General features: G+C 40.2%; 2 protein-coding genes across 2 annotated transcripts in view; one reads left to right on the top strand and one right to left on the bottom strand.

Annotated features, from left to right (window-relative positions):
• Positions 1-241: 241 nt before the first annotated feature.
• PPAT (phosphoribosyl pyrophosphate amidotransferase) overlaps positions 242-19,696 on the bottom strand; it is a 41,056-nt gene continuing 21,601 nt past the window's right edge. Inside the window, exons 2-11 of the mRNA XM_033160911.1 lie at positions 11,666-11,732; positions 9,054-9,260; positions 8,040-8,152; positions 7,581-7,726; positions 6,163-6,235; positions 3,737-3,888; positions 2,287-2,414; positions 1,521-1,742; positions 974-1,094; positions 242-580 (exon numbers count right to left, since the gene is read on the bottom strand). Of these exons, the coding sequence (XP_033016802.1) occupies positions 405-580; positions 974-1,094; positions 1,521-1,742; positions 2,287-2,414; positions 3,737-3,888; positions 6,163-6,235; positions 7,581-7,726; positions 8,040-8,152; positions 9,054-9,260; positions 11,666-11,732 (1,405 nt within the window). The 3' untranslated portion in view covers positions 242-404. The remainder of the gene's footprint in view (positions 581-973; positions 1,095-1,520; positions 1,743-2,286; positions 2,415-3,736; positions 3,889-6,162; positions 6,236-7,580; positions 7,727-8,039; positions 8,153-9,053; positions 9,261-11,665; positions 11,733-19,696) is intronic.
• Positions 14,097-19,696, top strand: part of LOC117053287 — a 38,592-nt gene continuing 32,992 nt past the window's right edge. Inside the window, exons 1-2 of the mRNA XM_033160913.1 lie at positions 14,097-14,490; positions 18,380-18,466. Of these exons, the coding sequence (XP_033016804.1) occupies positions 14,112-14,490; positions 18,380-18,466 (466 nt within the window). The 5' untranslated portion in view covers positions 14,097-14,111. The remainder of the gene's footprint in view (positions 14,491-18,379; positions 18,467-19,696) is intronic.

The following is a 19,696-nucleotide window of genomic DNA, read 5'->3' as shown; positions in this document are numbered from 1 at the left end:
TCATGTATATAAAACCATAATTTTGCATTTCCCCCTTCCCGTCCCAGTTGAACCCTGTTCAAAAAATTGAAATGACTTAGGTAACGGCTCACAGTTTCTTTCAGAATGTCATTTGTAATAAACCAAGGTTGTGAATAAAAGCCTGAGAAGAGATCAAGTTTCCTGGCAGGATTAGGCCAGCTAAGGAATCAAGAAACTTTGCCACCCCATGTTACAGCACTAATGTTTATCATACTGCATAATTTTATTTCAAGTTCTTGAAAAGTCCTCACTATCCCGAATAAAGATTTAACTAAAATGAGTGGTTTGATAACTCCCTTGGTAGCAATTTATGGCACAACTTTGGGTGTGATACATCTTCTCAGTTCCAAACTTTAATTCAGTGGTAACTGTATTCTGAAAATTCACCATTCTAGCTCTACAGGGTATTTTCCAACAAGGCAGGCTATGCAATGGCCAATTTTCCCCACCCGAAACTTGTTGGACTTAAGGTTGTTTTCATTATCTTGTTTTGCCTTGATGCTTTCTTGCACAGATGATACCAATCCTTCTACCGAAAGATAAACAACACTGTCAGCTCCTAGGAGAAGAAAAAAGACAAAATAATAATAATAATAAATTAAATGCTGCTCCATTGTACACACCCTAAAGCTGAAGAAGGTGGTACCCAATGGTGAGGGGTCCTCTAGCGGATGGAAATCTGTCAGCAGAATAGGAAAGAAGGCAATTTCGGTGATCTTTCTGAAGCATCCTATAGTTACCCTCCCCAAATCTGCTCCAGAGGGTCTTCCAATCTCTACTGCAGCTTTAAAAAGGGTGGGGGCATGCATAGGTGACAATTGTCTCTCTCCCTGTTTCACTGGTAGATTCCCTTCTGCCAGAGGATAGTCACCACCCAAGCTGTTTAACACAAAGAGTGTCCATGTTTCTATGTATACCTTTGCTGACAATGATTGAAAATGTAATGTTTTACCTATGTAGTTGGCTAGGTCATGAAATTCAGGCTTATTGGCAATGAGTTCTTCTTTTGTTGGAATGTTTATTCCCATGTAACAAGGAAATCTTATTGGAGGCGAAGCTACACGAACGTGCACCTAGGGAGGAAGGGGAGCGAATGCTATTATGATATTGACACTGTTTCAATTATGCCCTTCTTTCGTATCATTACCATTATTTATGTAATTTTTATACTGCCCTTCATCTGAAGATCACATGGTGATTTACAATATAAAAAACACAAAATACATATCTTAATAACCAACAAAAATAATACCCACTCCACCACCCACAATTCCAACAGGCAGCACCAGCAGAATTCAAAGTCACTGCAAGGAGGAGAGAGGGCTGATTGGTTGGCAACAGAGCCAATAAACTTGGGTTTGCTCTTAGGAGAGGAGCATAGTACTGCCTTCACCTCCACCTCAATCAAGACACTTGAGAGATTATTATAAAGTTGAAACTACACCAGTCTTGTCCCTCAGTCAGGCCTTCCTCAAAAACCGACGGCAATACTTTCTTACCTCTTTAGCACCAGATTCTCTCAGTAGTTTAATTATGGGTGAAATGGTGTTGCCTCGTACAATAGAATCATCAATAAGGACAACACGCTTCCCTCTGAAGTTGTCTGACAGGACTCCAAATTTTTTGGCCACTCCAAGCTGCCTTAGTCTCATGTTTGGCTGAATAAAAGTTCTTCCTACATATCTGTTTTTGCACAGTACTTCAATGTATGGTAGTCCACACTAGAAAAAGAGAGAGAATGTAAAAGTCAAAGTACCATATAAAGTCAAGTGGCTAAGATCAATTCTCCATCAACATTCCTTTTCTTTTCTATACACAAAAGAGTTGACTAAGTGGGAACAGTTCAACTGCAACAGCCAAATAAACTTATGCAATCTCTTGGATAAAACATGAACTTCATTGGTGTTTGGGGAATTTCTTTGGGAAATGGTAAAAAGCTAGTAATTCACACAGGGTTGGGGGTGAGGTAATATTTTTATCTGGCTGTTGAATTTTATTAGCATGTGTATTTATAGTCTATATTAATGCTGTGTGGTTATTTTTGAAAGTAATTCATTCGTTTGATGTATTTATCTTTTTCTTGTAAGCTTCCAGTCAGGAAGACAAGATTGAAACTTCTGGTGCTACAAGATAAACATCTGCATTAAAATGTTTTGTGTTACAAGTTGGTATTATGTCAATTAAAAATTTTAACAAAAAAAAAACACATATTCCTACAACAAAAATATGAGATTTCAGATTAAAGAGAAGAATCAGGCACATTACCTTTTGAGCAAATCCAAGGGCTGCTGGTGTTGCAGATTCTGGGACTGTGCTAACCAAATCAGCTTCCACTGGGGCTTCAATTGCAAGCTGTTGGCCGCATCTCCTCCGTACAGAATAGACCATTTGACCTGTGGAGAATGAGAAAAAACTTGCATTAGTTCTGTACAGTTTTGTTTCCAGCATCTTCAACTGATTTTTTTTCCCTACTGCCTTTAAAAAACCAAGGCAAGAGTAAAGGTTTAAACCGAGTGTCACGGACTGGTTGGATGGAGAGGAATGATAGGAGGAGCCAGCAGGGAAGAAGGCTCAGAGCCCGGGAAGTGGTAGTGGGGCGACAATGAGTGGTCAGAGAGGGAAGACTGGGAGGAAGTATCAGAAACTAGAGAAGTAACAGGGCTTTGGGGGGGAGTCTGTGGCAGAGAGAAACCCAGAATCAGAGGCAGAAGCTGAGGCAGAAGAGGAGGGAGGCCAAAAGGCAGAGAAGAGTCTGGCTAGTGAAGAGGCATGGGTGTCTCCCCCTCCTGCTGTGACAGGCTCGCCTCCCACCTGGTCTCCCAGAACCAGGAGAGGCACAAAGAGAGTAGAGGAGAAGCTAGCTTCATGCAGGCACAGTCTCAGATTGCTTGGGAAAAACCTTTCAGACTTTGGCAGCTGTGGTGAGGCAGGGACTTTCTGTCTCAGCAACTGCTTCATGGAGGAAAGACCTGCCAGAGATTAGGTGCTGTGCTTAATAGGCCTGATACTCCTGTGCAGATCCTTTTTTTTTTTTTTTTTTGCTAATAGTTAACTCCATCTTGCTTGGTGTGATTTACTGCTGGCTCACTCCTGTTACCCAATCTCTTCAGCATTTGCTTTGTTAACAAGGGCTATTTCTTTCCTTTTACTGAAATGATTTTTTTAACAATACAAATAAAGCAACATTCAAAGAAAAAGTAGGAAGCATGGGGAAGATGTGTGTGACCATAGATATTGTAAAGGGAAATACACTGCACGCATTATGATGCTCCACAAGCTAACCAAATAGTCTCCTCTATTTTGTCTCATTTAAAAATGTATCGTGCAAATGGGCAACCAGGCCACTGGTCCAATAAATCCTTTTCAACCCAGCTACCCACCCACAAAGTACTGCAATACAGCTTCTGGTAATACACTGGAAAGACCCCATGTTATTTATTTATTTATTATTACGATTTAAACTAGCAGAAAATCATGAAGATTATTTTGCTCTCCCTGTATAGAATCTGTAAGGAAAGCTCACAGTTCTCCAAGTAACCCTACTCTGCTCCCTATAGATAGCCATAAAATCGATCTTGTGAGACTTTCCTAATGTACCCTCAATTGTTGGGGGGGAAAAGATTGTCCAATGCTTTTGTGGACCTTGATTCAAATACGTCGGTATAATTTTCATCAATCTAAAAGAACGACTGATGAACCATATTTCATATCTTGCCTTCAAAGATGCTGTCAGGCCTCGCAAAATACACATATTCAAATATGCAGAATGCGGATGGATCTCCCGCAGGTCTTGGCACAACATCCAACGTCTGGACATCATTTCTGGATATCTTCACAATCTCTCCAGGCATGACCTCACGGTAATATCTGGAAAATAAAGTTAGATATTATAAATCTTCATAAAACCGATCTTTAGAAACATTGCAATTGGAAGAGCATTAGTTATTATAGACACTGTGCCTTTGGTTTGGAAAAAGCCTGGGGGCATGTGTATTCCTTGGTGGCTGACACAATCACAATAATATTGTGCGTGCAACAATTTCGCAGACATATTAAATAAGTTCAGAATGTGATCTAGAACTAAGATTTTGGAAAATCTCATTTTAAAAAAATGCAGTTTTCAGTCCTTTTGCAGCTGTGAAGATAATGTTTTCAATCAGTACTACCTGAAATCTCAGTTGTAAGAAAATGACTGACACTGTCCATTTGAGCTTAATTGGGCTTACTCCGGGGTATATGTGCATAAGATTACACTTAATGAGATTTCTAGAGCTTAGAGGCAGGCCTTTAGTATCCTTCAGTATCTCCTTATCTGGGAGATATTGACTAGGAAAACTAGAACAAATGTGATCAATCTGGAACACCAAAGTCAGCTTTGTTTTTTACAGAACACCAAAGTCAGCTTTGTTGATGAAGAATTTTAATTTTAATTAGCCCAGATGGTACAGATATGTAACTATAACTGACATTTACTGTGATTTAGAGAAATAAACAATCACAATACTCCAAATGTTGATCTCACAGAGTAAAAAAAAATAATTCCAGAGTTTCACAAAATAGTTTTGTTAACCAAGCAAAAGTTGAGTATTAAAAGTTGACTAATACACGTGCAAACTGAAAGACATTGGTTTGGCTTACATGCAGTGCCAAACCATTGTTTGATGTTGTTTGAATGCACAAAGTGTGATCCCTCCTTTCTCTTACTTTTGTGTTGCAGCCAACCACTAACCTATGAGGGGTTTTTGTCTGCCGTCCAACCAGGTTTGCAGATCACAATGTGAAACTGATTTGGAATATAAATGCAATCCACAGTTGGGTGTCTGGCTATAAAGCTTGTTACAAACCAGGAAATAACTAATTCAGCTGACATGAAAGAGAGAGAGAGGGAGCTGGCAACAGCAAGGCTCAGTTATGTAACACTACTTATGTTTAGTGTCATATGTGAACTGACTGAGGGTGTCAAAATGTCTTTGGAAAATAGTGGCATTATTAAATCAGTTTTTATCTTCTTTCATAATCTATTTATAGCTGCCACCTTCATGCTTTCCTGATGGCAGACTTGTCAATTATATTGTCAGTTCCTGTTAGACTAATAATTCATAATGGAATTTAACACGTCTGCCATTTTCTAAAATCTGGCAACAAACAGGTGCCTTAACAGGGAAATTCCAGGTATCCACAGGCTTCTTTTTGTGAAATATTGGTTTCCCCCTTTTTCCTCTTTGTGGGCAGAAGTTACCTACTATATGAGGGCGACACAGAAGATAGGATTCCCATATCAAGTTTTCTTCCCACTGTTGCAATGTGTCACTTACTGTGTGTTATGTCATGATGCCATGCATTTTTTCTGCATCCATTCCACCTGTAGGCTAGTGGAGGCAGAGAAACATGCAACTTGAGAATACATTTTGGAAGTGTTGTTACCAAAAGGACCAAGGGAAGAATTCAAGTCAGGAATGCAGTGTTTACCAGCAATCCCATGTTTTCTGTAATGCGCAGTTTCTCCCCAGATGGGAAAGATACCTTGCGAAATCTAAATGGCCTTTGCCTTTTTTCACAAACTGCTGGTCATTATTCTGCACGTCATTAACAAAAGATTTTTTTTGTCATTTTCTCTTCCCAAATTCTAGAGACACATTTTGTTGCTATCCTTAGAAGTCTGAGGAGGGAGGGAGGGAGGGAGAGATTCCATGGCTCTCTGAACACAAAAACGTGATGATTGTTTTGTTTATGTAACATACTTATACAAAAGCATGAAAAGTAAATAATTAACTGGCTAATAGTTAGTTGGTTGTCAAAGATCACTTGTCTGTGTTTTGTCTTCTAAATATAGAGGGTGTACAATTCAACTCCCTTCAAAGCAATGGGTCATTGACTTCAATGGAAGTTTAATTTTCAGACCAACAATAGCTTTTCTTCAAGTTGTTGTAGTACAAAATAGCAGAAATAATCTGGTTTGACTTCATGTGTAAGGAAACACAGAATCACAGAACTGTAGAGTTGGAAGGGACCATGAGGGTCATCTACTTCAACCCCCTGCAATGCAGGAATCTTTCGCCCAACGTGAGGATCCAACCCACGACTCTGAGATTAAGAGTCTCATGCTCTACCAACTGAGCTATATGTAACAAACGAACTTACTCTGCTCCAATAGATAAAAAGCTACATGATTCTGAAGAAACTACCCATCCTTCAGTTTCAGCATTCGGTTTCCCTGTAATAGAGTTTAAAACAGTAATAACAGCATTAAAAAACAACCTTCTAATTGATTTTTTTTTGTTAAAGGAAAAGTAATACAGAGTTGCAGAATAAAATAACAACAGTAGAACATTGTACCAACTTAACTCTATTATTAGGTCTTTAAAAATCTGTTGCAAATGTTCATTAATTTCTCAAACAACAACAGTCAAATATAATACTGTTGATAATTTATCAATGCAGCATCTGAAAGTATTATTCCAATGGTGACATTGCTTGTAAAACATCTTATCAGACTGATGGCCAACCACGAGTGATATGACCGTGAAACTCAGTCATGCATTCAACAGTAATTTTGTTTGTTGTAAACTATACTGGTGTTTGCTACAGCATATATATATATTGTGAAGGGCGGAAATGCATCCCTAAACAGGCAGTGGGCCTGTATGTGAAAGCATGGCACAACCATAGCTAATCAGCACATGCCAACTGTCTGTTTAGGAATTAATATTTCCTTCACATTTTTCATGGTTACTGCAAGATGTAACCTCAGCAAACACAACTGCTATGTAAAGTGTGAAATTGCTCCAACATAATAACACAAGTTAGTGGCTGATCTAGGTACCAAAGATGTCCCAAAGATTCAGTCTAGATTGAGCTGCTTAGAATTAATCTTTATAGTGTTTCTGAAGATGTACCTATGAAACTAGACACACATTTTTGTTGTATTTATTGGTTGTCTATATGTTGTTCCCAATATCTCAGGTGTTATGGATGAATAATAACATTATTACCCAGAATTTAGCATTTTATTTCAGGTGTATATTACCAGTATATAAAATTTCATGATGCAATCACAAGTGAACTGAGCCACAAACTTAAGCAGAAGAAACAAAATTATTTCCTCTATTCTACCATTTACTTTTTGAAATATGGCAGCCCTGGTTATTTGATACAATAGCAACATGTATTAGGCTTTTATCACTGTTACTTAAGACTGTATTCAGTGTAACTAGAACCCTATTTTCTCCTGCGTTATGTATTTTTTTCCACTTTTTGTTTCCTCTTTTCATGTAGGATTACTGTTCTTCCACTAAATCCAATGTTTATCTATGTAGCTGAACATTAAAAGCATAAAGAGTACAAGTGGTAAGTGTTTCAAAATGAACATTGATGCAGTTAACTCGAAGCATAGCTCACATATGAACATATCAAATATGATGATGGTGATATAGTTATTTATACCCCACCTTTTTCCCTAACAGGAACTCGGTGCATCTTAGAGATTTAAACAACAACAACAGTTACCCCAGACACTCTGGGTGGCTTCCAACAAATTAAAACACAATATGAAGTCTTACCTTTTCCACTAATATCACCTACTGGTACAAGACGGCCAATACAGAGTGGACGGTTCCCATAGGGATCACGAACAGCATAGATAATATCTTTATGCATCATCAGAAGCGAGTATGAAGTGGGTGTTTCATTCATCAGATTTTTTATCCTGAAACATGAGAGCTCTTTTAATATACAGTGGTACCCCGGGGTTACAAACACCTCAGGTTACAGACTCTGCTAACCCGGAAGTAGTACCTTGGGTTAAGAACTTTGCCCCAGGATGAGAACCGAAATTGCGCGCTGGTGGCATGGCGGCAGCGAGAGGCCCCATTAGCTAAAGTGGTACCTCAGGTTAAGAACGGTTTCAGGTTAAGAACGGACCTCTGGAACGAATTAAGTTCGTAACCAGAGATACCACTGTACTCCTTTTGCTTAGTGCTGCTTATTTCGCTTATTTCCCTTCAAACCAATTGCTTTACCTTGCCACCCAATCTGGGGTGTCGTCATTCTCCAAAGGGGGCGTGAAGGCCAGCAGCTGAGTGATCAATTCACTGTCAGAACTGGTAGACAGTCCCACTCCATGGCGCATTAGCTATTAAACAAAGGACCAAAATGCAGCATTAATCAAGTATATGCAACTCTCGTATTATCTGCAGAAGAAACACGCATGAGTACATGCATAACTACACCAATGGTCTAGAACACAGAAGTAACACGAGCCAATTTCTGCTCTCTGAAATCAAAAGAAGTGGTATCCGAAAGGGAAGGGCACAAAGAGGACATCTACACCACACATTTGAACTGGTTAAACTGTTATTTCTTCTTCTGAGGAAATACTAGGAATAGTAGTTATGGGAAAGAAAATGTCAGAGAGGGAGAACCACACATCTGACAACAGGATTCTTCTGAGCACTGCGATATTTTTTTCAGGAAGTTGTCATTACTTAAAAGTTAGAGCCTAATAGAGCAATCCTATACATTCAGAGGAGGAATCATGGTGGAGGGAGTTGTTTGCACCTTTGGCAAGGGAAGGAAGACTGAGCTACTAATTCAAGTGTAGGGATCAGCTCTTCAGTGAGATGGGTACTTTAACTAAATTTGGGATATAATACAGATAAGAGAAAGAGATGATCATCCCTGACCACTGGTCCTGTTAGCTAGGGATGATGGGAGTTGTAGTCCCAAAGCAGCTGGAGGGCCAAGTTTGGCCATCACTGTTGTAAACCAATGGCCATGACACCTGTAGACTAAAACAGTGTTTTTCAACCACTGTTCCGCGGCACACTAGTGTGCCGCGAGATGTTGCCTGGTGTGCCGTGGGAAAAATTGAAAAATTACTTTATATATAGTCAATATAGGCACAGAGTTAATTTTTTTTAACATTTTCTAATGGTGGTGTGCCCCGTGATTTTTTTCATGAAACAAGTGTGCCTTTGCCCAAAAAAGGTTGAAAAACACTGGACTAAAAGAACTACAGGTTGGGAAATTTGTACCTTTCTTCTCAGTCGTGCAGCATTTGTCAGCTCCCCGTTGTGGGCTACAGCAATCTTCCCATGCAGAGTTTCCACAACAAATGGTTGACAGTTATCCAAGACAGAGACTCCGGAGGTAGAGTATCTTGTGTGGCCAATTCCAAGATTTGAAATGTACAGCTTCTTCAAACTGTCTTCGCTGAACACATGATTAACCAGACCCATCCCCTGCAAAACAAGAATGGGAAATGATTACATGCTCTTAAGAGCTGTTTCCAATACTGCCCAGAATATTCTAGCAAGCTAAAATTAATCCACATGTGTGCCCACACAAAAAAACAAATTCCTGTCCCCAAACTTCTAGATTGAAGATGATTCGAAAACTTCAATTGGCCCAAAAAGCAGCAGCCAGATTGCTGGCTGGGTTTCCCTTCACATAAACCCTGTTTGAAAACAACTGCATGGATTGCCAGTTCTTTCCCTGGCCCAATTTGAGGTGTTCATGTTAGCGTTTAAAGCCCTAAAAAGATTCAGGCGCCAAATGTCTGAAAGACCACCTCCTTTCCTACAGACCCTCTGGGAGGCTAAGATTGTAGGAGGTTACCCTCTTAGTTTTTCCACCACCCTCAGAAGCTTAGGGTGTTGCAGTCTAGGAAAACACATTTTCTGTAGCAGCCCCTAAGTTGTGGAACTCCCTTTCCACAGAGGTGCATCTAGCACAATACTGGGACGCAGGTGGTGCTGTGCCACTGAGCCTCTTGGGCTTGCTGATCAGAAGGCCGGCAGTTTGAATCCGTGCGACGGTGTGAGTTCCTGTTGCTCTGTCCCAGCTTCTGCCAACCTAGCAGTTTGAAAGCATATCAGTGCAAGTAGATAAATGGGTACTGCTGCAGCAGGAAGGTAAACGGCATTTTCGTGCGCTCTGGTTTCCATCACGGTGTTCCGTTGCACCAGAAGCGGTTTAATCATGCTGGCCACATGACCCGGAAAGCTGTCTGTGGACAAACGCCCACTCTCTTGGCCTGAAAAGCAAGGTGAGCACTGCACCCCATAGTCACCTTTGACTGGACTTAACAGTCATGGGGTTATTTACCTTTACCTTTACCTGCATCCAGCACCTTCACTATACAGCAGGGGTAGGCAACCTAAGGCCCGGGGGCCGGATGCGGCCCAATCGCCTTCTCAATCCAGCCTGTGGACGGTCAAGAATCACTGTGTTTTTACATGAGTAGAATGTGTCCTTTTATTTAAAATGCATCTCTGGGTTATTTGTGGGGCCTGCCTGGTGTTTTTACATGAGTAGAATGTGTGCTTTTATTTAAAATGCATCTCTGGGTTATTTGTGGGACATAGGAATTCATTCATTTTTTTTTTCCAAAATAATTCCGGCCCCCCACAAGGTCTGAGGGACAGTGGACTGGCCCACGGCTGAAAAAGGTTGCTGACCCCTGCTATACAGCTTTCGGCAAATACTGAAGAGGTGCCTCTTTTACCCTTGAGATGCATATATATATATTAAAGGTAAAGGGACCCCTGACCATTAGGTCCAGTCGTGTCCGACTCTGGGGTTGCGGCGCTCATCTCGCTCTATAGGCCAAGGGAGCCGGCGTTTGTCTGCAGACAGCTTCCGGGTCATGTGGCCAGCATGACAAAGCCGCTTTCTGGCGAACCAGAGCAGCGCACGGAAACGCCGTTTACCTTCCCGCCGGAGCGGTGACCCGCCTTATTTTTGTAATTTCAAGTTGTTTTAAACAGTTTTAAATACTGTGCAATATTTTATATTAATATTAATGTTGTGTTTTAATTGTATGAAAGGCAAGTAATAAACTGTAGTAGTAACAACAACAACAACAACAACAACAACAACAACAACAAATTTTCATGTAATGATCATTTGGCACTTGGAATAGGTAAATAAAGTTATGCTACTGTGGTGTAGTGGCAATAGTTTTGGTTTGTAAACCACTGCCTGGCCTTGGGCAAATCACTGTCTAGCCGAACTGACTTTCAAACCACTTGGCTTCACGCTAGGATCTCCAGCGTAAGGGGTTGGGGCAGGGGCATTGACCTCATATTCAATCGCTGTGTCCTTAACAGCAGCTTGATCTGCAGAAAATAAACAGGTCAAGCTTTTTAAGGTAAGGACAAAACAGAACAGAGAAAGTTGGCAACCCTGCTTTATCCATCTTATCTTCCCTGCATTATCACAGAGCACAGATACTGTATAATATAATTTGGCAAGACTGCATTTCTTTTAAAGGGTTTAGTGATTCCATACACATGGTACTCTGGTCAAAAAATAATAATGGGTACATGTGATGATGATTTATACCTTTTGCTCACTTTCCCTGCTCCTCTTTCAGGAAAACTGTTGTGTTTGAAGTAGCATGGTGTGATGCTATTCACAATACATGTACACAATTTATAACGTAGATACTGGAAATTCATATTCAAAACCTTGTTCAGCCATGCAGCTTCTGCGAGGTTTACCGCAGCAGAATACAGTGAATGGTTTTTCAGCTTCTCGGCATTATTTTTAACATCTCAGAGTCTGAAACGGAAATTTTCTATGTGTGAAAGCCACACCTTCTCTTAACTATATAAATAAACAGTAAACAAGCTTCCCAGTTTACCTTGTGTAGTTTGAATGAATGAGCTGACTCGCCATCACTTGTCACAATCCCAGCACTCTCTTGGCCTCTAGGAGAAAAGCAAAAGCAGATGATGGCACCAAAATGGCATTTATATATTCACAGCCAACACATTAGCCAAGTGTGGATTCCTATGTAGCCAAAATAGCACCATCCATACACAATATGGAAGTATCAAAATGCCTAGAGAACATATTTGTATGCAAACAAACAAATAACCTTAAAGGGGGGAGGGGGGATCCTACGGCAAGAGAACCCCCATCCTCCTGAATTTCACCTTCCCTTATCAACCACCAAATCTAGGTACAAGGTTCTGGTTCCAGAAAAAGTATTTGGGGTGGAGACACAAAGAAACACAAAATCTTACAAACAAGTTCAGGATACGTAATATGCTTTTGTTTTTAATTTAATTTGTTTTTGTTTTTGTTGACACCAATACACTTTCTTGTCTATATTGCACTGTGTTGTAAGAAAAAAAATCTGCCCTTATTCCCTTATGGGGTACCCAAGAGCCCTTGCAAAGTCCTTTGTAGGTTCTCCATTGGTAGGAGTAAAAAACAGAGGCCAACCAGAGAAGATTGAGAAGCAAAGCAGCTAGTAAGCTTGATCTTTATTGAAGCTGTTGCAACAGTGGTGATTTTCAGGGGGAAAGACCCAGAACAATGCAGGCATGCGCTTATAAAGACATTTCAAAATCCCTCCTGGAGTCTAGCCCACCCCCAGAAACAGCATCCAATCACAGAAGAGGTTATCCCAAGACCACCACCACCCCAGATACATCAGAGCTACATCACAAATTGGGGGCGGGGGTGGGGGGTCAGAGGAGGTAACTTGGGAATTTTCCACACCTATGCAATCTCTCCTTGACCCCTCCCAGGCACACATTTCTGCAAAACAAAAGGTTTCCTCCCTGGCCGGTAGGGCTAATGGCTGTCCTTTGTGAGGGAAATGGCCCATCCTCAGGCAGAGACTTCTCACCTGGCATTTCTAAAAAGAAATTGCAGGGCTGTGAGCATAGGCGTAGCCATGATTTTTGATAGGCAGGGTAGGCGTTTTGTTGGGGGGGGGCAGAACCTCAGTTAGCTATGTATTTTTGTTTATTTTTATTGATGAGGGGGACAGCTGCCCCTCCTGGCTATGTCCATGGCTGTGAAGGTTTTACTTCCCAAGTTACATCTGAAGAAGTGTGCATGCACACGAAAGCTCATACCAAGAACAAACTCAGTTGGTTTCTAAGGTGCTACTGGAAAGAATTTCCTATTTTGTTACTTCCCAAGGTGTACCCACACTTTTAGTCCTAGTCTTCCCTTCTGGGAAGGTTCTGCAGGAATTTTGAGATAATCAACACCCTGCCAAACCTGTTTGCCAGATGTGAGAGCAGCACATACCATAGGCAGTGGTCCCTCTTTTTAGACAGCCCTTGGGCTCTCCAAAAAAGTAAAATAAAAATATTTTCTTTCCAGACTGTAGCTCATTGATGGGGAACCTGTGGCTCTCCAGATGTTACAGGACTATAGTAGAAAATTCATGAAACTCAGGTTAGTCATGATCATCTTAAGTTCCACTGATTTTAATGGGTCAACTCTAAGTGTGATTAAGTCTGAATTCAATACAATATGTATTTTTATTTCGTTATTTTTGAGAAAAACCAAACTTTTATTTGGAAAAGACAAATCTACTTTCGTGGACAATAAAAAAGTCTAATATAGTTTCTCTGAGACTAATTTATTCTTCTTCTTTTTTTTGGTTGCTCATTTTTGTGCATTGTTGGTAAACTCAAATAAATGTCACCCACATGAAATTATTACCAATACCTTTGAATCTTCAAAATGTCAATTACAACCATTCTGTTTGCTACAAATCACAAAATGCCTAAACGTGTGGATACGGAATTTACTTAAACTGCTAAATTTGCAGTTAGACTAGATCAATCCACCGTACGTATAAACATGCCAGCATTGTGAATCACAGGCTTATGGCAGAGATCCTAATCTACTTGAACATACTTTGAAATCAAAGGCACTTACTTGCTAGTAAGTATTACAGCACAAGGGTCCAAAGCTATTGCAATTCAGTCTGCAGCATATATTTAGAGTCTCAATTTTCATTTCAAAGCAGCGACTACATTTTAAAGCACTGAGCACAACAAGGGTTAAAGAATGCATTTTGTCAAGCAGAAAACAGCTTATTCTGAGTGCCAATTATTAACATACTTTGTAATCATTTGTGCCTGAGCTGCTTTATTTTCCTGCCTCTAATATGGAACCTGCTTATTTGGCAGTTTCTCAAGTTACTCCCCTCAGGCAGCTTGAGCCAGTAAAACTAGATCCTTTCATCTCTGTGGAGCTTACTGACAACCAGCCGTCTGGTTTCCTAGGAAACAAAATCTTGGCTAGAAATAGTGAATCATTTCCAGGTCACTTTCAACATGGAGAGTGGAGCAGGAAGGCACTGGACTGAGGAGGAGGTTAAAGCCTTGTTAAGCGTCTGGTCAGAAAAAAACATCAGAAAGCAACTCCATGGAACACTAAGGAATAAAGGAATATTTATTTACATTGCTAAAAGGCTACAGGAGCTGGGGATCTGCAGAGACTGGAAACAATGTCGTGCAAAGTATAAAAACCTGAAATATGAATATAGGACAGTTAAATATGCCCACAACTCAGGAGATGCTACAAAGACCATGAAGTTTTTCCACGAATTGGATGCCATATTGCAACATGAACCTGTCACACAGTTAACAGAGGAAGAAAACGGCAGGTGTTCAGCAAATGACATCATAAATGCCACCAGGGAGAACAATGAAGGTAAAAAAAAAAAAAATGAAAATCGTTTCTGTATTATCTTTACCTGAAATACATTAAGAGGCTGCTAGGGTTCAATCCCCACTTTGCACCACAGATGGCACAGTTGGAAGAACAAACTGACTTAATGCACTCTCTCCTTATCTGTGTGTATGTATGTGTGAAGGGGGGGGGGAGGACGGTTCTGCTCACCAGCGTTTCTATAAATACATAAGCCTGATGGTAGTTAAACCAGCTGCTGGAGCTAGCTAGACTCACGAGGCCTTTCCTGTAAAGGAAAGTCAAAACCTCAGAGCGGGGGCTTCCAAACTTCTATTGCTTTTTAATTGGGATTTATCTGTCACTGTTCATATAATTATGTATATATATATATATATAAGCTATCTAGCTCATACTGAAGAAAATTAATAATTGTGGAACGAGCTATGCTATTGTAATACAATTTAAAATGCTGCAGATGATGCATTTATGCTCATGTGGAATGAAAACAAAAGAGCCAAGGTCAAAAGACACATATTTGTAGTGATGGGAAGGTGTCCCTTTTTGAAGTAGCAGTTAATGAATAATATATATCTTTTTCCTTTTTACAGTGATAATAAAAATAGCTGTAGTCTTCAGAACAGCTCCTCATATTAATCTGTTCAGCTGTGAATATTTTTGCCATGTCTCTCGCTCCTCTGTATGTCCCTTTCGGAGCTTGTAGCTCTAAAAAGCCACTTAAAACGCTTTAAATAATAGCAGTAAGCAATATGCATTGCAAGGCAGCTTAATGTTTTCCAGAGGCCTGTATGATGATATGTGATATTTTTTTGCTCGTCCCTTAAAATCAGAGAATTAAATTTGGAAAGGCCAAACGTTGCAAATACAATCCACAATACAAAAGTATGTTTATTATAAAATAAGGAAATTTGTATATACTGTAGTTGAGAGAGTGGAGGTTCTACTGGAGAGGGTTAATGGGCCTCTCCTGTTTAACGCTTCAAGTTGGTCAAACCTGCTGGCCAGGTCTGGCCAGGCTCATCCTTTGTTATGTAAATAACAAGAGGTACGTTGCCGTGGAAACTAAATAGTTAGACAATTGCTCCTTGAATGTTTGGAATAGGAAAAAAATTAAGGGGGGGGGCAGACCTCCCTCCCGACTAATAATCAGATTATTCAGGTGTCTGTGTGAGAAGACTGTAGTTTAGACAGAGAAAGAGACAGACAGACAGTTTTAGGCATCTCAGGGTGTTTTCAGTCTCCTGGAATTCTGATGTCTGAGCAGCAGACTTCAGCTGGGGAGTATTTTAAAGCACTATCTTATCTTTTTAAGTCCAATCACTGATAGCAGTAAGGGCCAGAAATGCCCCCAAATGCTCTGCAACACATATTTATATTAAATGCAAAAAGGACAAACTCACTACAATGACTTTAAAAAACAAATTTTAAATAATCTTACATTTTGCAAGGAGGGCATGTGTTATGCAAGAGCTGCCCACCCCAAAGAGAGCCAACATCCATTTAAAATACATAAACAGCAATAATAAATATGGACAATAAGCCTCTGTCCTAGCTAACTCTTATCTTTTTTTGTTGTTGTTCCAGCTTGAAATACAAATACAACATCTTCCTGTCCTGCTTTCACAGACACATTGTAATCACTGTACGAAACATTTTGTGATGATAATGAAGAAAACACTGGCCTCCCTGCACTCTAAAGTGATTATGACTATAGATCATATTCACAGAGATTTAATGGAAAATAAACGTGACGCGGGTGGCGCTGTGGGTTAAACCACTGAGCTTAGGGCTTGCTGATCAGATGGTCGGCTGTTCGAATCCCCGTGACGGGGTGAGCTCCTGTTGCTCGGTCCCAGCTCCTGCCCACCTAAGCAGTTCAAAAGCACGTCAAAATGCAAGTAGATAAATAGGTATCACTCCAGCGGGAAGGTGAACAGCGGGAAGGTCACTCGGCCAGTAACGCGAGATGAGCGCCACAACCCCAGAGTCGGACACGACTGGACCTAATGGTCAGGGGTCCCTTTACCTAAACAGGAATTAAATGCTCACCAAGTTATTGATATCTTTTAATCCGATAATAATAATAATAATAAATATTTTCCCCTGACCCTCTAAGAAGCTATGGGCAACTTGCATGGATGACCCCCCTCCATTTTATTGGCACAACAGTCTTCTTAGGGAGGTTACTCTGAGTTATGGTGACTGTTCTAAAATCAGTTAATCAGCTTGTTGCCTCGCCAATTTTAAGTCCCACAGTCTAGTCAAAATGCAGTGGGTTGTTATACTCCACATAGCACTAAGGCTAAGATTCTGTCAACGCAAAGATTTCTCATATAGCACAGGGTGCAAGTGGGGAGGTGGAAACAAGGGGAAATTCCTGTCGTGTTGGCTTCTGCTACCACAACAATTTAGTTGAACATGGCCCATTATCTTTGAAAACTAGCCATCAGATTGCTTTCTATTTTAGTCTCTTCATACATTGCGATTTCCTACATGTTGCATGTAGGAAGTGCACAGCCAATAAACACAGGACTGCATTCACACACAACACTGAGCCATAGTTTAATGCTACGTGGATTATAACATATTTGAACAATTACATGATTACTTTCAGATTTAATAAATTTATTGTAATGCAGAAGTATTGTGGGGAAAATAGAAGACTGGATCTTTCTTTTAGCTTTTTCATTACTGAAGTACGTGGGAAGTAAGAGTATCAGTCCTGGCTAACAATGAATTGTGCTGTAGTTTTCATTTCCTTTTAAAACATGTGATACAACTTGCTTTGCTTACATGCGTTTCACGTACCACAGAAATCGATGTCCCGTAACTGCATAGATATTAACAAACAAACAAATGTTTTGTTTTTAAACGTTTTAGCTGTTCTTATTTTATCTAGTTACAGGTAGGTAGCTGTGTTGGTCTGCCATAGTCGAAACAGAATTAAAAAAAATTAAAAAATTCCTTCCAGTAGCACCTTGGAGACCAATTAAGTTTGTTCTTGGTATGAGCTTTCGTGTGCATGCACGCTTCTTCAGATACACTGAAACAGAAGTCACCAGACCCTTCTATATAGTGAGAGGGTATCTGTTAAGCAGTCTTGAGTCCATGTCAGGGGAAAAGGCACAGTATAAATAACTATACAATAGCAACAACAACCACTGCTCCTGCTAATAATAATAATAATAATAATAATAATAATAATAATAATAGCACCACCACTCCAGATTCAATCCTATACTCACTTCCCAACTAGTAAGCCCCCACTGGGATTGTACTGCAAAAATAAATAAATGCACAGATGCTAAATAGCCTTTCATTAGATGAAGATTGTGTGATTCTGACCTCTCCTGGCCTACATCATCGAATTGCTTTGTAAAAGAGAAAATACTGGCTTGGATCTAACACTTGGATAAGTCAGTCACATCTTCCACAAATCCGAGGGGGGGGGTCTCCTTATTCTCTGGGGTGGGTTTTGGAAGTCAGAAGAGGGTGGAAAGGCCCCATCTCAGGAGTAAAGAGTTCTGCTCAAGATTCTTTGAATCACTATCTACACTATCTACTACTTCACATTATCTACACTATACATACTGTATCTACTACTTCACATCTAAAGATCCTTTATTTCTGCCTCTTCTTCTTCTTCTTTCATTTTTACTTTTTTAAATGTTGTGTTATGTTAGGATAAGATTTGCTTTAACTATTATTTGAAACTAATATATTCAAGGGAGTAGCCTGGCTGAGAATACCTGATTACTGTGTATCAATGTTGTCGCTTCAATAGGAAGTTTGCATTAGAAATATCTATAGCAAGTCATAATTCATACGACAATATCTTGCTTTTCCTATGTATAACAATTCTTTTTTTTTCTCTCCCCCCCCCCAATCACAGGTGAAGTTGCAGTTACACTGGAAGAGGAGGAAGACCCTCCTGCAAATCCACTACTTTTTATGTCCCACTGCCGGCCCATTCAACTAGGTAACAAAGGATGGCAAACGAGAGACAGCAAATACTCTGTTTCTCATACTCGTTAAGAATGGAATATTATTGTGTCAGAGGGACAGAACAAATATGTTGGAAAGGCTAGGGCAGGACCATCCAACAGGTAGATCGTTGGGTGCCCGTGGTAGATCACAGGACCCTTACCCCCCCCTTATATATAGTGTGAGTAGATCTCAGTCTTTTGAAAGTTGGACGTGCCTGGGCTAGGGCATTCAGGGATGGTTTACTATTGCCTGGTTTCTGTAGTGTTTGCTTTAACGTCTGCATGAAATACAATAAAACGAAATTACTTATTTTATGCAGCAATTCAGTTCTTGATTGGAAACAAGAACACGGTTGTGTGCATCTAAGGCAGAGGAAGTAGAAACTCAACTCAACATGCAGTTCATGGGCACTGATATAAGGCTATGAAATAAAATTGTCAAACTCTTCTGCTTCATCAGCAGAGATTCAGAGGACTATGTGTGAGTGTGCAAGTGCTTCTGTGTGCACAGGTGTAAGGGTGTGTGTGTCTATTGTTCATTCTTTTAGGAAACAACCTCTTAAGAGTGCTGCTGCAAAGGTTTTCAGACTTTTCCAGGGCTCTTCAGGAGCCATCTGGTAGAAGGCTTCTGTTGAAGCAGAAGAAGTCAGTCTAGCGTGTTTTTGGAACAAACTATGGAATCAGACTATGAGTGGTACTTTCAGGTGCATATCAGATGATAGAAGAAGTAATCAAAGATCCTGCAAATTTATTTCTCATGTACTGTGGTGGGTGGTATTCCACTAACAAGTCCTTGTCAGCACAATAATTTCTGCTTGTGCAGTGAGACTTCTCCCCTCCCCTCTCCACATATGCCACACACCCACTCCTCAAATCTGTTCCATAGGGTTGGAGGAAACCCTAGAATGGAATTCGGGAAGAGAACTTTCCACAGCATACCCTTGCGCTGACAGAATGATTGCCTTAGCACTGCACTAAGTTGCACTTAAAATGTTTTGGAAAGTTGCTTGCTGACTATGCATTTGGACATCTCTTAAGATATCTTAACCAAATTTTGAATGATGGTTCCTGAGGTGAAGGAGCAGGTCTTCATCTATGTTTGGATACAATTGGACATCATTTTGAATTAGTGTAGTGCTCTGAATCTTTCAAAATGGTACCGATTTTTACCACTGATTTAAAAACTGCACTGATCTTTCACACTTTATATTATACACAGTTAT

The sequence above is a fragment of the Lacerta agilis genome, chromosome 9, assembly GCF_009819535.1.
Source record: "Lacerta agilis isolate rLacAgi1 chromosome 9, rLacAgi1.pri, whole genome shotgun sequence".
NCBI lineage: Eukaryota > Metazoa > Chordata > Lepidosauria > Squamata > Lacertidae > Lacerta > Lacerta agilis.
Note: the sequence above shows the minus strand (reverse complement) of the source record. Positions and strands in the feature narration are given on the sequence as shown.